This window comes from Monodelphis domestica, chromosome 6 (genome assembly GCF_027887165.1).
Source record: "Monodelphis domestica isolate mMonDom1 chromosome 6, mMonDom1.pri, whole genome shotgun sequence".
NCBI lineage: Eukaryota > Metazoa > Chordata > Mammalia > Didelphimorphia > Didelphidae > Monodelphis > Monodelphis domestica.
Genome location: NC_077232.1, coordinates 143,732,151 through 143,751,269, shown reverse-complemented (window position 1 = coordinate 143,751,269; position 19,119 = coordinate 143,732,151). Strand labels below are relative to the sequence as shown.

Here is a 19,119-nt window from a genome sequence, read left to right as displayed (position 1 = left end):
TCGGTCCTGCCCAGGAGAAGTTCTTATGTGGAGCTCTTACCCTCGTCAGCGTCGTACATCTTGACAAATAATTCTCAGTACCCCTAGCAATTGAGGAATAGAAGGGAACAAACGACACTCCAACAGACTGCCGATAAAGAGTGGGCGAGGGTTTCCGGCGTTCCCAGCAGACCTTTCGCCTTAGCCCTACTCCTAGGGTCCCGGACCTTCCGGTTCCTGCGCAGACTTCCTCATGATCAACCAAAGACGTACGCAGCGCACAATGATGGCGCTGCGCGGAGTGGGCGGGCCACTTAGCGCTCTGACTGCGCCTGTGCTGGGCGTCATGCAAAGGAGGCGGGGCTACGTGGAGTGTTCCCAGTCTGCCGGGTGGTTCACTTCTCTAGTTGGGTAGTGTCAGTTACACGGAAAGAATGATTCAACATCTGCAGTGATGTGAATGGGCAGCAGATCGAATCTCCGAATTTAAGTGATTTCCAGTTTGTTACTACTGAAGTGAGAAATAGGAAACATTGAAATAAAAACGCTAAGGTGGAGATAATGCCTTTCATAAACGATTTGGACACCTGAGGGTTGGAAGCAAAAAACCTTTATTTTAATCCTGAATCAACTTTGATCTCTTTTACGTCCATTTATAATTTATATTTTTAATTTTATTAAGTTTAGCCCTAACTCCATGGTCAGCCATCACTGATTTTCAATTTAGCGAAAGATTAATACACGAGAATACTTTTTCCCAAGAGAAGAATGGAAAGGGAAAGTGTAGACTGAGGTTGACAGTCCCTCTTAGGCCACCGTAAGAGGGTGGTCACGTGCCGGTGTCTTGTCCCTCCTTCCGTTGAACTGTAGCATGTGACTGTTCCTCATGCTTTCTCTCCGCTTTTCGCACCGACTGCTCCTGCTGCGGCTTGGTGCTGGCCTTCCTGCCGCTCGCCATGGCTCCCCGAGGCTGTGCATCCCTCCGGGTCTCCCGGTACGGCTGCAACAGGGCCCAGCAGCAAAAGGGGTGCCGGGCGTGTGGACGATGGTGGACCCCAGCAAGCTGGAGGAGAACTTCGTGTTCCCAGAGTACGTCCCCGAGCCGGACCGCGACGTGGAGCCGTCAGTGTCGGCGGAGCTGCAGCAGAGGCAGGCGGAAGAAGAGAGGCAGCAGCAGCTGCGGGATGAGCGGCGGCAGAGGCGACTAGAGCGGGAGCAGAGGAACACCCGGAACACCCGGGAGAAGAGACAGCATCCTATGGTTGGAAGCCCCGACCCTACTGTGCCTGTCAGCGGCGTGAACTGCTCAGGCTGCGGGGCAGAGTTGCATTGCCAGGATCCCTTGGTGCCGGGCTACCTGCCCAGCGAGAAGTATCGCAGCCTGGAGGCACAGGCCGAGGAGGGCGGGCTTGCCCGGGCAGTATGTCAGCGTTGCTGGCTTCTGGTGCACCACCAGCGGGCCCTGCGGGTGCGAGTGGACCGTGAGCAATACCGAGAGCTGGTACGTGCGGCGCTCCGACGCCCGGGGCCAGCCCTCGTGCTCTATATTATGGATGTGTTCGACCTGCCGGATTCGCTGCTGCCAGACCTACCCGATCTGCTCGGGCCCAAACAGCTGATGCTGCTGGGCAACAAGGTGGACCTACTGCCCGGGGACTCTCCCGGCTACCTTCGGAGGCTCCGGGAGCGCCTGTGGGACGAATGCGCTCGAGCCGGCCTCCAGCTGGTGCCCACAAAAGCAAAAGGAAGGCCTGCGGAGGCTGGGCGGACTGGGCCGCAATGTCAGGTCCAGGATGTGCTACTCATCAGCGCCAAGACCGGCTTTGGAGTGGAGGAGATGATCTCGGCGGTGCAGCGCTCCTGGCGCTACCGAGGCGATGTCTACCTGGTGGGCTCCACCAACGCCGGCAAGTCCACGCTCTTCAACACCCTCCTGCAGTCTGACTATTGCATCGCCAAGGGCGCGGACGCTATTGACCGGGCCACCATTTCCCCCTGGCCAGGTGAGTGGTCGTGGTGATGGCAGGAACTGTTTTTTGCCTCCTTTTTTATACCCCAGCACGTAGCACGGGTCCTGGCAAATATATGTGCCCAATAAATATTTATGGAATTGAAGCAAAGCTTTGAGCCACCCCCTATCCCACCCTAGCTGTCTTCCTCATTTTCCTGGAAGTGGTGCCTGGGGCCTTCTTGTTTAAATCCTGCCTTTCTCTGCTCAACCTCTCTTGAGTTTGTTTTGTTCATTTTGAGGTTCTTTTTATTCATATGTAGCCCACTGGGTTTCCTCTTTAGGTCTTGACTTATTTCATGCACAAATGAGCTTCATCCCCCGGAGGCAAGACCTAACTTCCCTGGTTTCAAGATCTTAATGTACTCTCCCTGTCTCCTTCCATGACCCGACTGTAGGTCGTGCAAAAGCTTGGGGTCCGCAACTATTGTGAAAAGGGCAAGATGACAGCTTTTTGGTTTTGCCTTTTTATTGACCAAAACTTTGCACTAAAATGCTTTGCATTTTATTTGCTTCTTCATTGTAAAAATTTACATGTGCTTTGATGTTTCAGGAACAACTTTAAACCTCCTGAAATTTCCTATTAGCAGCCCAACTCCTTACAGACTGTTTGAAAGAAATAGGAGGCTTCAGCAAGAAGCAACTAAAAGTGAAGATGATCTTAGTGAGCAAGAGCAAAAGCATCTTAAACAAATGAAAAAACGTGGTTATTTGGTAGGTGAGTATCATCTAAAGGAATAGGTTGTGGACTCAATCCTTTTGCTCTGGAACATGAAATCATAATTCAAAATGAGACTCAGACCTATTCTGAGACCCAGAACATAGTTAATATTACTGTTTAAAACCAGAGATCGGAGTGGATAAAACACTCAAAAAATAGATGGGAATTTGTTTTTGGTTTCTTGTGGTGGTTAGGAATGGCAAAGTAGGGTTGTAAATTGAGTGAGTTCCCTTCCCATTGTCAGAAGTAATAGCCCTTTTAACTTTATCCTATGGGATATCTGGTGTGTTTTTTCTGTTGAAGGATTCCAAAAAGTAGTAAAGATTAATGTTTCCACCAGCGCCCAGATGTGTTATACTGAGAGCCTTTGTGTTTACAGCCCTCCATTACTCCTGAATCTCAGAATTATTCCCATATATGTAACCACATATAAAATATAGCTTGAATTCTGTATTCCTCTCTTTCCTCTTGACACCTACTAATCCTGGAAGGCCCTTTCAGCTCTAAATCTATGTTTTTATACTAAATCTATTTACCATCTTTTGTCCCTTTTGTTACTGCATTCCTGCCTAGTACTTAATTATTTCCTAGGTCTAGAGCTGAAAGGGACCTCAAAGGGAATATAGTCTGATTTCATTTTCCAGATGAAGAAGATAGGTCTCTGGTAGGGATTAAGTGACTTCCCCCAAAGTAAACACCTATCTGTCCTTTATTTCTGAGACTTAATGGTAGGCCCTATGTATATAATAACTGAATTGAGATGGACAAAACAGGTAGAAATTCAAAAATTTTAAAGATCACTAACTTCAAAACTATTCTTTTGTAGGAAGAGTTGGAAGAACATTCTCTACGCCACAAAATGATGAACCCACCTATGAATTTGATGCAGATTCACTTGCTTTTGACATGGAGAATGAACCCCAGAGAATAACCCGTGAGGCCCCCACCAAGCGCGTAGAATTGATACCTGAAGAATTGAAAGATGCTCACTGGTTTTATGATACCCCTGGAATTGTAAAAGAAAATTGTGTATGTATTTTGTTTTATTTATAAAGTATTTAAAACAGTGAGAATGTACTGTATAAAAAGGCAAAAATACATTTGGGAAAAAATGTTGGGCAAAGAATCCTTCTCTTTAGACTTAGTTCTACCAGATGTTATAAAACAGGCCATCGGGACTTTGTCCATATATATAGGCAAGCGACTGTGAAATGTCACATGCAATTGCCTTTAAAAATATCGTATTTGTGAGGGCAGCTGGGTAGCTCAGTGGATTGAGAGCCAGGCCTAGAGATGAGAGGTCCTAGGTTCAAATCTGGCCTCAGCCACTTCCTAGCTGTGTGACCCTGGGCAAGTCACTTGACTCCCATTGCCTAGCCCTTACCACTCTTCTGCCTTGGAACCAATACACAGTATTGATTCCAAGATGGAAGGTAAGGTAAAAAAAAATATATATATATATATATCTTATTTGTAAATTTCTAGGGATGGTGTGGGTTAAGGTGAGGGTGGATAATATAATTTGTTTTCACTTTTTGGAAGGAAAGCTGGACAGAAGTTGTGCTAAATATCAAATGTTTGATGGTTTTGGATATTGGCATAAAATTAAATTAAAAAAAAAAACATTCTTCATATGTGGATACAGAGGGGTGCAGTTCATATAAAGAATTAGCATTTACATAGCAGCTACTATATGCCAGACACTGGGAAGCTCCTTACAAAATATTCTCTCATTTGGTCTTCCTTGCAAATGATGACGTAGGTGCTATTATTATCTCCATTTTACAGTTGAAGAAAGTAAAGCAGAACGAGATCAAGGGACCCACTCAGGATCACACAGCTGGTAAATGTTTGAGGATATATTTGAGCTCTTGACTCCATGCCCAGTGCTGTATCCTCTGAGGCACCGAGCTGTATACATTTGCATTTAATGATTTAGTGATTTGAATCATATTTGTATCTGAAAATCTATACTTTTTGACCTACAACCACTTCAGAAACTCACTTAGGGTAGGCTTATCCTTCCCTACTTACTCTCATTTTGTCATTGCCCTTCAATTCCCTCCAATTTCAGTCTTCAGGAAAATAGCCATTATTTTGGCTATCTTTAAAAATGTGGATTTTTGTGAGTTTTTTAAAAGTGACAATACATTCCTTCAGTTATTGATGGACAACTATGTGCAGAACACTACTAGGTGATTTAGTGCTTTGAGGCTTATAAATGCTTTGCTCACAACATCTTTTTGACATAAATTCAAACCTGCAATGGATAACACTGTAAAATCCTATGAAATATTATGTGATTTACATTGTAGACTCACCAGGGATTCATAAGCCATTTTCTGAGAAATAGTTATAGGCTTAAATAAGAATTCTAATCAATCTACTACTTCTTAAATTTTCATTTTACCTGTCTTTAGAGAGAGAAATAGCTCTGTACTGACAATGTTTTATTATATATTCCAAATAATATTTCCCTTTTAAAAAGTTAAAACCACCAGAATATTTAGATGTTTTAAAAATAGTATATATTAAGGTTGATTTTATGGGGAATACCAGAACTTTTAATATTTAGCTTACCTCAACTCACAAATTCATAGGATCAAAGGTCTAGAACTAGAAGGGGATCCCAGGCCAATTAGTCCAACTCTTTTGTTTTACAGATAAGGAAACCCAGGAAGGAGCCCAGGAAGTGACTGAATTTAAAACTATAAGTTTACAAATTTTCATGCCATTTTTTCAACAGGTCCTAAATTATCTGACAGAAAAGGAAGTAAAGATTGTTTTGCCAACACGTTCCATTATCCCAAGAACCTTTATTTTGAAACCTGGAACCGTTCTGTTTTTGGGTGCTCTAGGGCGCTTAGATTACTTGCAGGTAAACAAAGTAATAGCCTTTTTAGAATATGCTTAAGCACTTTGTGTTGGGGGGGGGGGTGGTTGTGGTGGGTTTTTTTGTTTGTTTGTTTTTAAGAATGTATCTTCTTCCAGATATTGAATGTTTGGCGTTTAGGTCAGGATATTCTTCCTTTCCTTTAGTATTGTTCATGAGGAAATCACATGCTTGTCAGACACTCCTGTAGTGATGTGATATGTGCCTTACAGAAATCCAAGGAAGTCGGGTTCCTTATTTCTGTGGAGCTTTTGTACAGTGACTGTAATATAAGACTTTCTCGTAGTATCTTATATTTACATAGCATCTTCTGGGGCTCTTGGAAATAATCCTTGTTTTTAGCCTTGAAGATATGGGGAAATTTGGCACAGCGGTATCTGAGGTCACTAATTCAGTCTGACCAAGGTGGAGGTATGAGACTCCAGGCTCCATGTGTTCGGAGTCCTTACCACTCACAAGACCATATTCATTTTGTTTGTTTGTTTTTTAACTCTTACCTTCTGCCTTAGCATTAATTCTAATGCAAAAAAAAAAATCAAGGACTAGGCCAGTCCAGATATGAACCCAGGCCCTCCCAATTCCAGGTCTGGCTCTTATCTACTGAGCCACCAACAGTCCCTCATGATTACTTTTGAGAGAAAGTTGTTATAGACTCTTGGCTTCCTTGGGCAGAAGTAAGCAGAAGAGCCTGGGTCAAAACATTCACCTATTTACATATTAAGTAGTGATCAATAATAGCCTACTTTAATGTAAACCTTTTAAAGGTTGCTTCTGTTTCAGGAACAAGAGAACAACAAAGCTGGTCTTACATAATTGGCTTTAACTAAAACTAATAATTTAATTTGGTAGTGGTCAGAAGTTTACCATTTGATGTACTTGATGGTTTTTGCTATGTATTCCTTCATTTGACAAACTAGGGTCATTTTTACCATAGCACTTCAATATTTGATTTTCAAATCATCTGTAAAGGTAATGTTTCACTAATACCAAACCCAGATTCATGTGGTTTGTGTGGTTTTTTGTTGTTGTTTTGTTTTTGGTATTAAATGTTCTGGCTTTCTGGTTTCCCTTGCAAATCGTAATGGGAATTTTTTTCCCCTTCTATTTGTAGTCCTGAAATAGTTTAGAGCTTCTATCTATTGTACTGTGTGAAAGCCTAAACTTCTGGGTTAAAAAGAGAAATGATTTTCTATTTCTATAAGATTATTAACTGGAACATTTTATCCAGTGAGTCTCTTTGAATAGTACCAGAGATTCTGGTCAGTCTTAGGCAACCTTATAAATATGAAAATAATTGTTTGAAACTAATATTCTTTAACTTTATATAAATAGAGAAAAAAAGACTTTTATAAGCATAAAAGTGCAGAAATATGGTAAAATATATATGAACTATAACAGTTTCTCCTGTGATACATGTAGGCCTTATAGTTTCAATATAAAAAGACACCCTTTTTTCAGTTTTTGTTAAAAATCATCAAGCACTTCCATAGCTATTCATGATGGTTGATTTATATATGAATGGTACTTTGGATAAAACATGTAACTTAAGGAATGTTGAGGGGACTTATGTGCTTTAGAATTTGCTCATAGAAAAAGAAGTATGATAGTTTATATTTTTATTTTCCTAAATTAGCTGTAAAAAATGTTATTTTTGCAAGTTGTTTTTCGTTTTTCACTTTGGGGGACAATAGTATTTTATCTTTCTTCTTTCCTCAGGGAAACACCTCAGCTTGGTTTTCTGTTGTGGCATCAAACTTACTCCCAGTCCACATTACTACCTTAGAGAAAGCAGATACCATCTATCAGAAGCATGCAGGTCAAACATTACTTCAGGTAACTGGATCCTTTGGTGACTGTATATGTCTGTGACTGTCATGCCATGGGATAGCCCCTTGAGCCCAGCACACATTCCTGATTGGCACAGCTGGGCCAATAGAGTCTTTGTTAGGGCACAGCAGCCTAACCACAGCACAGGCTTTGTTATGCTTTCTGCCAGCAGTAGCCCCAACTCTTTCTGGCTCTTGTTTCCAAGGAACTGTATGAAACGAAGTGGCAAAAAACCCTCATTAAAAGTCCTCATTAGAGTGGGCCGATGGTTGAAACCAGTCTAGAGAAGAGTATTGAAGAGATAATACAAACTTATCATTAAGGTGCTATGGTGCTGAGAGTTGGACTTAAAAGGAAAAGACCATAAAAGCCTGTGATGTGAGTTCATAGTTAAACAGCTCAGTCACTACTTTTCCTCTCATGTTTTGTGAGTGTCTTCTTACTTTTTAAGTTTTTAGGAGTTAATGTCTTTTTTTTCCCCTTAAACTTCAAACTGATAATAAGCGATTTCAGGCATTTTTATGCCTTCTAATTCAAACCCATGTAAAATACAGTGAATAATTCTTGATTGATGGCCAATAACTTTAATGTAGTATTCCACCTAATTCTAATCATGGAGCTAGCTTTAGGGCTCATCTTTAAAAAATGGATCACAGCTGCATTTTTGTTGTTGGTCATTCAGTTGTGTCCAGCACTTCAAGACCGCTTGCACCATACTGTCCATGGGGTTTTCTTGGCAAAAATATTGAAGTACTTTGCTGTTTCCTTCACCGGTAGATGAAGGCAAACCGAGATTAAGTGACTTGCCCAGGGCCACACAGCTGGGAAGTGCTGAGACCAGTTTTTAACTGATCCTCCCTATTCTGGTCCCAGCTACCTAGCTGTCATTTTTTTTCTTAGGTATAGTTTATAGTTATTATAGTTAAATGTTTAAAATATAATTAAATCATCTTCTTCGTTACCTAATCATAGAATTTAGAATTGTGGGATTTATTTTGAGTAATTTCTTTCTTTTCTTTCCTTTTCTTTTTTAAACCCTTACCTTCCATCTTAGAATCAAGGCAGAAGAGTAATAAGGGCTAGGCAGTGGGGGTCAAGTGACTTGCCCAGGGTCACACAGCTGGGAAGTGTCTGAGGTCAGATTTGAACCCAAGAACCTCTGTCTCTGGGCCTGGCTTTCAAACCACAGAGCCACCCAGCTGTCCCTAAGAAATTTCTAAAGACTTTTGTTTTTTTTTTTTTATGATAGGTTCCAATGGGTGGAGTTGAAAGAATGGCAGAATTCCCACCTCTTGTTTCTCAAGACATTACATTGGAAGGAAATGGGAAGCTTGAGGCAGTGGCTGATATCAAGCTTTCCTCTGCTGGTAATTATATACTGAGCACTTTTAAAGTTAAAATTTTTTTTGAAATAGATACTTATTTACATTTAGAACTACCCAGGTGATTCTGGTCCTTGAATATAGCTGATGTAAATGAGGTATTTCTAAGTTGTACAAATTAGACTAATCAGAATAAATAGCATGGGGTGGGGGTCTGGATTTTCTCAAGTATTGTATTCACTAATATCATTTGTATAAATGTGTATACATACTTTTTTTAAGCAGAGAGGGGTTTATTTTGTCTTACTACCCTTTCCCAAGTTCTTTTTATCTCTGTATGATCCATCTTTGATTTATTAGTAAGGCATCTAGTAATTTCATGTGGTATTCATCCTGTTTCTTACACAGGTTGGGTTGCAGTAACATCTCTGTCCGAAGACAAACTACATCTCCGAGGCTACACACCTCAAGGAACAACTCTGACCATTCGACAGCCTCCCCTTTTGCCATGTATTGTTAGTGTCAAAGGAGAACGAATCAAGAAGAGTGTGGCCTATAAAACTAAAAGGCCCCCCTCCTTAGTGGATAAACTGAAATCAAGTAACAAAAAGTAAAAATAAGTTAAAAGAAAGATTAATAAATAAAAAACATTATTACAAGTAAATTGTATTCACCATAAACATGATTATTGCTATAAATTCCCAAAGCTTTTTTCCAGGAAAAGGAAAAACCTTTATTTCAGTTTTGTTTTGTTTTTTAAGAATTGAAAATTTTTATTTAATTGATTTAGAATGTTTTCCCATGATTACTTGATACATGTTCTTTCCCTCCCCTCCTCCTCTCCCTTGCCCGCCCCCCTCAACCCCACAGTCAACAAGTAATTCTTCTGGGTTTTACATATGTCATTGATCCAGGCCTATTTCTGTATTACTAATGTTTGTACTTTGATGGTTTAGAGTCTACATCCCCAATCATATCCTCATTGACCCATGTGATCAGTCAGTTGTTTCCCTTCTGTGTTTCTACTCCCACAGTCCTTCCTCTGAATGTGGATAGTGTTCTTTCTCATAAGTCTCTCAGCATTGTCCTGGATCATTGCATTGCTGCTAGTAGAGAAGACCATTATGTTCTATTGTACCACAGTGTATCAGTCTCTGTATACAATGTTCTCCTGGTTCTGCTCCTCTCACTGCATCACTTCCTGGAGGTTGTTCCAGTCTCCATGGAATTCCTCCGGTTCATTATTCCTTTTAGCACAATAGTATTCCATCACCAACATATACCACAATTTGTTCAGCCATTCCCCAATTGAAGGGCATCCCCTCATTTTCCAATTTTTGGCCACCACAAAGAGCGCAGCTGTAAATATTTTTGTACAAGTCTTTTTCCTTATGATCTCTGGGGTGTAGACCCAGCAGTGAAAAGCCTTTATTTCTACCAATAAAATAAAACTCATTTTCTCTAGAATGGAACACTGTCAAGAAAAGGTAGCCTGCACCTTGATTTTGCCCTGTTAAAAACTAAAGTGGAACCATTATATCTGATAAAATAGTATGCAAGAACTTAAAACTTAAGCTTAGGTACTAGGAGTAGGCTAGTGAAAATTCATTGCGTTTGAAAGGAACCAAAAACAAAATGCCCTCCAGGAAAAATGCTTTACCTAAATGAGCAATCTTCATTATCTCTAAATTCTTGAGCCTTTTAACCAACAGAAGTTGAGGTTTCCATAATCTGTGTCCTAAAGTGTTCAAGTTTAATAGGGAACAAGCTTCCTGGTAAAACCAGTGGAACTGGAAACAACTATTTGTAGGCTTCATCACCACAAGCACCTAATGGAGAAAAAAAGTAATTATGCAGGCCAATGATTGAGAGAAGATGGACTAAGTTCTGATTCAACTTCCCATTCTTCTGTGCTGGGCCAATAGTCATAAACAGGGTGCCTTGAAGTAAGATGTCATCCGATCCAGAACTATACCATCACTCCCTCCAATAGGGACTCTACCAACTTTACCTTTTGATACTCCCCAGATGTCCCTTCCTATAATGCTGGGCACACCTTGTTGAAACCAATAATTTATTTGTGTTATAGACCCTCAATTTGATAAACTGATTATGTTTTCCTTGTGCCTACATAAATTTAGGACCAAAATTCTCTTTTGGCTGGGAGTAATCCAGTGGGGTGAGACCCAGAAAGGAAGTGAAGATATTCTAAAATGGGTAGTAATAGTGCTCCAACAAGGCTTCAATTCTGATTTCTACTCAGCCCTCCCCCTCACTTTTTTTGGAGAGCTACTTACTATAATCTGACACCAAGTCCCAGTTTCCCTTCCACATCTTGACTTCTCAAAAAGGTTTCAGTATACCAAAGGTTGGCATGAGAAATGAAAATGGCAATTTGGGGGGAGTTTAATAAGTAAAAAGTTTTAAGTTTGCTAAAAGAATATAAAAGCCAGCAGATGAAACACAGTCTACTCAGAAATGTATGTAATGTTATGTTAAATGCTACCTGTTCAGGATTCTGAAATTTGTTTAATTTTTTAGATTTTATTTTTCATTCAGTATTTTACTTAACATTGACCTACATATAGCCCATGACCAAATATTGAACCCAAATTTTACAATAAGGTACTAGAAGCACTCCATCAAATTATAAAACTATTTTATGTACAACACATATAAAATTATAAAAATAAAGACTTCTTTTCTGTTAGAAAGGGAGAGCCAAGAACTTTTACAAGGCTTTTCCACATCTCAGGGGTGTGTGTCCCTAACTCCCTCAATGTGGAAGGGATATCTATATATAATATGTACTGTAATCCTTTTTGCATATGGCAGGTTTAGAGGCTCACAACTAAATGATGCTCTTCATTGGTGTTAGGTATGTTTGATTTTGTTAATGAGTATGTTAGTGTCACTAGGGATTTTTTTTTTTAAACCCTTACCTTCTGACTTAGCATCAATTCTAGGACAAAAATAGGAAAGGCTAGGCAGTCAGGGTTAAGTGACTTGCCCAGGGTCACACAGCTAGGAAGTATATGAAACCAGATTTGAAACTAGGTCCTCCCAACTCCGGGCCTGGCACTCAATGAGTTTGTTGCCTAACTGCCCTGTACTCTAGTGATTTCTAACCAATTAAGAATCAAACTCATTCATCAAACTTCTTTTAAACAAAGTAATTCAGTCCATTGTGGTTCCTATAATAGACTAATGAAACCAGTGTAAAGGACAAGAATGTAAGGGCTTTGGAGGGAAAGGCAAAAGGAAGTATGGTAGCGAGGGGGCAAAATGAATAGAGCACTGAGCTTAAGAGTCAGGAAGACTCAAGTTCAAATCAGGCCTCAGATACTTAGGAACTGTGTGACTTTGGGCAAGTCATTTAACCCTGTTTGCCTCTGTTTCCTTATCTGCAAAATGAACTGGAGAAAGAAATGGCAAACCATGCCAGTATCTTTATCAAGGAAGTCCATAAGGCATAGTTTAAAATAGTGTACTAGATTGTGGGTTGACTTGACTTCTATAAATCAGGACTGGTAATACCTGGCTCAGGTTAACTGAAAGGCTTAAATTGCAAAGTTCTGTTCCAAATTACCATGTAAATGCCCATTCCTAGCATTAACCAGTATCCTGGTATGTAGTTAGTTCTCCAACAATTTTGTTTGTGTTGGGGTATTTCCCATAACAACCAGGAAAGAAAACAGTGGAGAAGCACAGCCACAGTCTTGTGTTTCTGACTGCTCACAGACTTCCTCAAAATGGAGATCTAGGCACGCTTCCAAGTAAATGACTCACCCACAGCTCCAGCTGCAGCAGGCTTCAAATGGGGTTTCATTTCTTCACCTAGCATGTACCCCATTTTCTGGAGACTCCTGTTCTAAAAGACAGCTTCGGATCATTCTCTCGAACCTCCCTTCACTTGCTTTCTCTAGATTTTTTAGTTGGGTTTTTATCACAATTCTTAAAGATCCAACAAAACTTCACAGAATCTCCCAGTCAAAAGGAGGCTCTGGGGGGCCACTTATTCCAATCCAAACCAAAATAAAAATCTCTTCTAAAACGATCCAACCTGCTTTTGAAGACAGCTGGTAGGAAAGAACTCCCTACCTCCCAAGGCAGCCCAATCTATTTTGGGTTAGCTCGAATGATGAGGAACTTCCATTAGTTGCTTTTTTGAAACTTCCACCTGTTGCTTCTAGTTCTGCCATCTGGGAACAAATAAAATATGTCTAATTCCTCTTTCCACTACCTTCCACATCTCTACCCTTCAAGTACTTGAAGGGAGTTAGGTGTCATCAGATTTTTGCCACCATTCCCATCATCCCTGCCCGAGTCTTCTAAGGGAAGCTTAACTTCCCTTTTTCCTTATATGGTATGATCTCTAAACCCCTCACCATCCTAGTTGCCCTTTGGGTCTTTCAACTTATCTATGTCTTTTGGAAAACATGTTGAACAAAGTAAGAATAAATGCAATATCCAGATGTGGTCTGTTGTTCAGTTGTTTCAGTCATGTCCAACTCATGACCCCATTTTGGGTCTTCTTGGCACAGATACTGGAGTGGTTTTATTGGGGGAGAAACACACCCATGTTTGTAGCAAGGTCTCATCCCCAAGAATTAGAGACTCAAACTCTGTTCAATCCAGAAGTTAGAAAAGAATTTTATTTGAAGAAGAGGTTTTTAAGATAGTATTGTAGCCTAGGCTGGTGGAATGACCTTAGGAGCTGGTGGAATAGCAGCCACCTGGTGGAGTAGCCTCTTGAACTGATGGAATAGCCCAAGAGCCCTGGACTTATGCAATAGCCTTTGAACTTGTAGAGTAGCAGGTCTCCAAGAGGGAAGTAGCAGCCTTGAAGCTGATGGAATGGCCAACTATTATGCTATCTTAAAAACCTCTTCTTCAAATAAAATTCTTTATTTCTAAATTGAACAGGGTTTGAGTCTTCCATTCTTGGTGCAACACCCTGCTACAAACTTGGGTGTGTTTCTCGCATAACAGTTTTCCATTTCCTTCTTCAGCTCATTTTACAAATGAGGAAACTGAGGCCAACAAGATTACATGACTAGCCCAGGGTCATGCATGCAGCTTGTGTCTGGAGCTGGATTTGAACTTGAGTTTTCCTGACTCTAAGCCCAGTACTCCATTCACTGTACTACCCAGTTGCCCCTAGATCTAGATTGACTAGGGCATAATACGTTAGTATCCTTGCTTCCCTAGTCCTAGACACTTTTCATAAAACCAAGCTCTCATACTTTATTTTGATTCTTAATATACACTCTCTTTGTTGAGGAAGGAGTTTGTATATTCTCTAAAAGGAAAAATACTCAATTTCAATGTTAGCTTTTCAGCAGCATCTCCAGCAGCATCAGCAGTGGTCACACTTTCCCTTCCCTTTCCCATCAGATGGCATTCTTTTTTGATTGAACAACAGCCAAACAGAGCTCAAGGCTAACAGATTTGTTATGCTCTAAACATGAATAATTTGGTAATTTCTAATCTTTAATATTTTAAAATTTCCTTGGTCCCAAGCCCTGTGTAAAAAAAAAACAAAAACAAAAAAGTATTCTAGCACTTGTTTCTAAGTATTCCTTTAATCTTTTGATGCTTGACTGACTAATCTGCTACACTTGTCTCTGCTGATTTTATTATCAATCAGTATTCTCAATTTTGAAGTCAGCGTATTTGATCTTAAATGATTTTCCCATTATTTTTCTACCTGTCCCCCAATTTCAGTTTCCACATTTATAAAATGAGAGCATTGGGCTAGATGTCCTAGAATATAAGCTGATGGTCCATCCAATTCAAAATTCTATTCTAATTGCCTTCCCTGAACATATCAAACGTCCATCATTTCCATTCTTTCCACTTCCTATTTCATAATTTTCTTTTTCCTCTATAAAAAAGTCTGAGTTGTCCCTATTAATTCCCATCTTTCCTATAATCTATGATTCCCAATCTTCATTTATTATTTCATAACAGCTATTACCCATTAGACCCCACAATAAAACAAGTGGATATTTCAAAGTTATCTCATTTGTGAATCATCCCAACAAGATGAGACAAACCCATTTTAAAGACCTTCCAGAGGGCAATTGAAAGTTTTCCCCATTACTCCTAAACTTTCAATTACAATCATAACATTTATTCAGCACTTAACTATGTGCCAGGCACTTAAATTTTTATCTCCTTGTAGAAATCTAGAATAAAATGTAATTTATCACTTGTTTATATGGGGGTGTGGTTTAGGATTTTGGTTTTAAAGGATTGCTCTTTTACAAAATGAAAATGGACTCAAGCATATGCATAACCCTGTTGAATTGCCTGTCAACTCCGGGAGGGAGGAAGGGAGGGAGAAAGAAAACATGAAACTGTAACCATGGAAAACAAAATTTTTAAAAATAATCTCCTTTGATCATCCCACAGAGTTTGGAAAGAGCAAAGGGTCTGAGGGTCTGGAGCCAAAAGTCCTGGTATGAAGTCTTTCTCTGCCACTTAACCAGCTGTGTGATGTAAACCACTCTCCTCCTCCAAGCTTCACCTTTAAAACGAGGAGAATGCTATCTACCCCGCTGATATCATTATTTAAATTTTAAAAGTACTTACATGTGAACCAGGATCACCGCATAGGTGCTTGCTCTTCTTCCCCATAAAATACCATCCCCTAAACATCCATATCTAGCTCTGTTTACATTAGCCATCCATGTGGAACTCCAGCTCCTAGTCTTCAGAGTTGGGGACTATTTTAGAGGCACTTGGAGTTCTGGGCAAGTAGCGGAAGCCAGCTCTCCCTCGGGTATGTGCGTGGTCCCACAGTGTTTTTACTTTGCCCATAAGTACTTACGCTAACCAAGTACCACGGACAGATCACAACTAAAGCCAGGATCTGGATCCATTCTGGTGAAAATAACTAGCCGCCAAAGACCAAGAAAAGGCTGTAAACTGGTTGGAAAACGAAAAGCAAACTCATGAGAGAAACATCTAATTATGGCCTTGGCATAGAGCTGGGTAACCCTGGGAAGCCATATCACCATAGTTGGTTGTTTCCTCACAATTCAAATAGTTCGCAACTGAGTCACGAATTCAGCCCTCTCTTGACAACGATGTCATTTCTATTTTCGGAGAACGGGCCTTTTCTCTTCCAAAATGTCCTTCACTGTAGCTAGTTAGCTCTAAGCACAGAGGTCTTTTGCTAGCAGCGGGAACTCTACCCAACAGCCTTCCAATACCAGTAACTCTTCCGGGACTGCTTAAAAACTCACCTGCGGGCTTTGCCCCTTTCCTGGTGCATTATCATGAATTTTTTTCAGCGTGCCTCCCAGCTTTACAGTACTAAACTGGAGGGGGGAAGGGATGGGAATATTTGGTTTGGCTTAAAACAACCGGCTAAGAGAGTATTCTGTTGAAATGCAAGTCAAATATCGCTTTTCTCTGTATAAACAAAAAGCGACTTTGTGAAAGCTAATTAGCTCACGGGACTGAGAAATGGCATGAAGATTTGGAGCAGCTGGAAACCTAAGCAAGCAGAGATAAGTGCTTGGGAGAACACAATAGGAAGCAAACTTCTATTCTTCCATCCTGGAGACCAGGGACTGTCATGCTTTTCCTTTTCAGTCTCCAGCACTTTGCACTTAGTAAGTGCTTAATAAATGTTTTTTTCATTAATTCATTCTATTCCCCAGTTGGCCATTAGTCTCCATTCAGCCTTGGGAAAGTTTGACTTCACTCACCTCCCCAATTCTAGTCATTGTCTATATTAAGCAAGGATAATTTTTCCATGAATTCATCTTCTGTGGAAAAATGAAGGAAATTTAATCTCTACGATATTCGGAGACCAGGAGGGAGGGGGAAGCTTAACCTATGAAAGGGTAATTGCACTAAATATAAAACACGGAACAAAAGCGGGATCAACGGGCTAATCTTGACTTAAAGTGCCTATGGCAGCGATCAGTTCTCCAGCTAATTCAAATGTTTTCGCTCTTAACCAAATTCAAACTTGATGTGAAGTTTGTGAATTAAGCCATTGGTAATGGGCATTACTGATTACATGGTGAAAGCCAAGCACAGAAGGATTTAAACAGTTTGATCTGATCTTTGTCACATGCTTCAAAGTTCGCTCAGAGGAACTCATCCTGAAACAATCACCACAGAAAAGCCAGAAAGGGTCAAAATAAGGTCAGTCATTCATGGTATGTGTGTAGTACAAGCTTTATTTTTAGATCTTTAGGACTGAACATGAAAACGTAGTCTTTACAGAGTCAAGGAACAGACGGGTGATTTGGGGGAACTAGTGACTTACTGTTCTGTCCAAGTCCTAACAATGCATAATCAATGGAAATCATTTTAAAATCTCATCCAATCTGTGTTTGAAGATAGTTTAAAATTAATCTTTTTTGATCAATAAAAATGTGCCCTTTCTCTCTCTCTCTCTCTCTCTCTCTCTCTCTCTCTCTCTCTCTCTCTCTCTCTCTCTGTCTCTTTCTGTCTCTCTCTGTCTCTTTCTGTCTCTCTCTGTCTCTTTCTGTCTCTCTGTCTCTCTCTGTCTCTGTCTCTCTCTGTCTGTCTGTCTGTCTCTCTCCCTACACACACACACACACACACACACACACACACACACACACACACACACTTCTCACACCACCACCATCCCAGCCAAATGAATGTGAATGAAAGAAAAACAAAATACCTCTTCCAAACATGTATGATCAAGCAAAACACATTTCTGCTTTGATCATATAAAAAGAAAAAAATATATACATGCTTATGTATGGGACTATAAAATGTATGTGTCTGTATGTGTGTGTATATAGCCAATTAGTATTATTCAACTCTTCATGACCCCATTTGGGGTTTTCTTAGTAAAAATACTGGAGTGATTTTACAAATACGGAAACCAAGGCAGGGTTAGATGATTTGCCCACAGTCACAAAGCTAATAAGTGTTTAAGGTTGGATTTAAATTCAGGTCCTCCTGACTCTAGGGTGAGTATTCTATCCACTGTGACAGCTAGATGCCATAGATAGATAGATAGATAGATAGATAGATAGATAGATAGATAGATAGATAGATAGATTACATATGTTGTTGTTCAGTTGTGTCCAACTCTTCAACATGCTGTCCAGGGGGTTTTCTTGGCAAATAAACTGGAGTAGTTTGCCATTTCCTTCTTAAGTGGATTAAGACATACAAATATATAAATGTGTGTGTGCCCTTTTAGACCTTTGCCTCTCTTGAGAGGGAGTTAATATGTTTCATCAATAAACCCATGGAACCATGATTGGTTATTCCACTGATTAGAGTTTCTAAGTCTTTCAAAGTTGTTTGTCTTAACAATATTGTCATTGTATAAATTGTTTTCTTGGTTCTGTTCCCTTAACTCTGCATGGATTCATACAACTCTTTCCAGGTTTCTCTGAAACCCTCCCCTTCATCATTTCTTACAGCAAAATAGTATTCAATCATATTTATATTCTGTATCTTGTTCAGTCATTCCCCAATTGATAGGAATCCTCTCTGTTTTCAATTCTTTGTCACCTCAAAAAGAGTTTCCATAAATAGTTTTGTACATCCATAGTTGGTTTGTTTTGCTTAGGAGTAGTGTCTTTTTTCTACCATTCCCCTAATTCCCCCTTCTGCCTTCTCTTCCCCTAATATTTCTCTATTTTGTGAAATGTTATGAAAATATTTTTTCAGAGACCCCCAAAGTCATGGATGCATAGGAAAAATTACATGTGGCAAAACTATGATAATAATAATTGCTAATATTAATATAGCACTTTAAGATATGCTAAGTACAGTACAAATATCTCATTTGGTCCTTACAACAACTAAGGAAAAAGGATATTATTCCTATTTTACAGATGAGGAAACTGAGTCAAACAGAGGTTAAGTAACCTGCCCAGAATCATACAGCTGGTGAGTGTCTGACTTCCTTTTTAAATTCATCTTCCTGACTTTAGGTCCAGCTATCTGTCCACTATACCAATTAGCTACCTCTGGATTTTCATGACCATAAAGAAGTACTATCCAACATCCTAAAACCATCTTACTATTATTGGGAATACAACTGAAGAATGTGTCATATGTAAAGAGTTAGTTGTCTTTTCAAAAATAAATAAGGCAAGGGTAGCTAGGTGGCTCAGTGGATTGAGAGTCAAACCTAGAAACAAGAGGTCCTTGGGTTCAAGTCTGGCCTTAGACGCTTCCTAGCTGTGTGACCGTGGGCAAGTCACTTCATGCTTAGCCATTACATTTTTCGGCCATGGAACCAATTCTCAGGATTGACTCCAAGATGAAAAGAAAAGGTTTTAATAAATAAATAGAGAAGGGCATAATTACAAAGGGCTGGAAACAACCTAAAAATTCCTCTCCATGGGTG

At 39.9% G+C, this 19,119-nt stretch overlaps 2 protein-coding genes across 2 annotated transcripts in view; one reads left to right on the top strand and one right to left on the bottom strand.

Moving 5' to 3' along the window:
- The window catches only part of POLR2B (RNA polymerase II subunit B), a 39,372-nt gene extending 39,094 nt beyond the window's left edge, over positions 1–278 (bottom strand). Inside the window, exon 1 of the mRNA XM_001362418.4 lies at positions 41–278. Within this exon, the coding sequence (XP_001362455.1) occupies positions 41–59 (19 nt within the window). The 5' untranslated portion in view covers positions 60–278. The remainder of the gene's footprint in view (positions 1–40) is intronic.
- An 18-nt stretch (positions 279–296) lies between these two features.
- On the top strand, positions 297–9,414 carry NOA1 (nitric oxide associated 1). The gene is made up of 7 exons (XM_001369862.4): positions 297–1,982; positions 2,541–2,705; positions 3,535–3,737; positions 5,455–5,586; positions 7,318–7,434; positions 8,678–8,795; positions 9,159–9,414. The coding sequence occupies exons 1-7, from the start codon at positions 866–868 to the stop codon at positions 9,362–9,364; spliced, it is 2,058 nt and encodes a 685-aa protein (XP_001369899.2). The 5' UTR covers positions 297–865; the 3' UTR covers positions 9,365–9,414.
- The last annotated feature ends 9,705 nt before the right edge of the window (positions 9,415–19,119 follow it).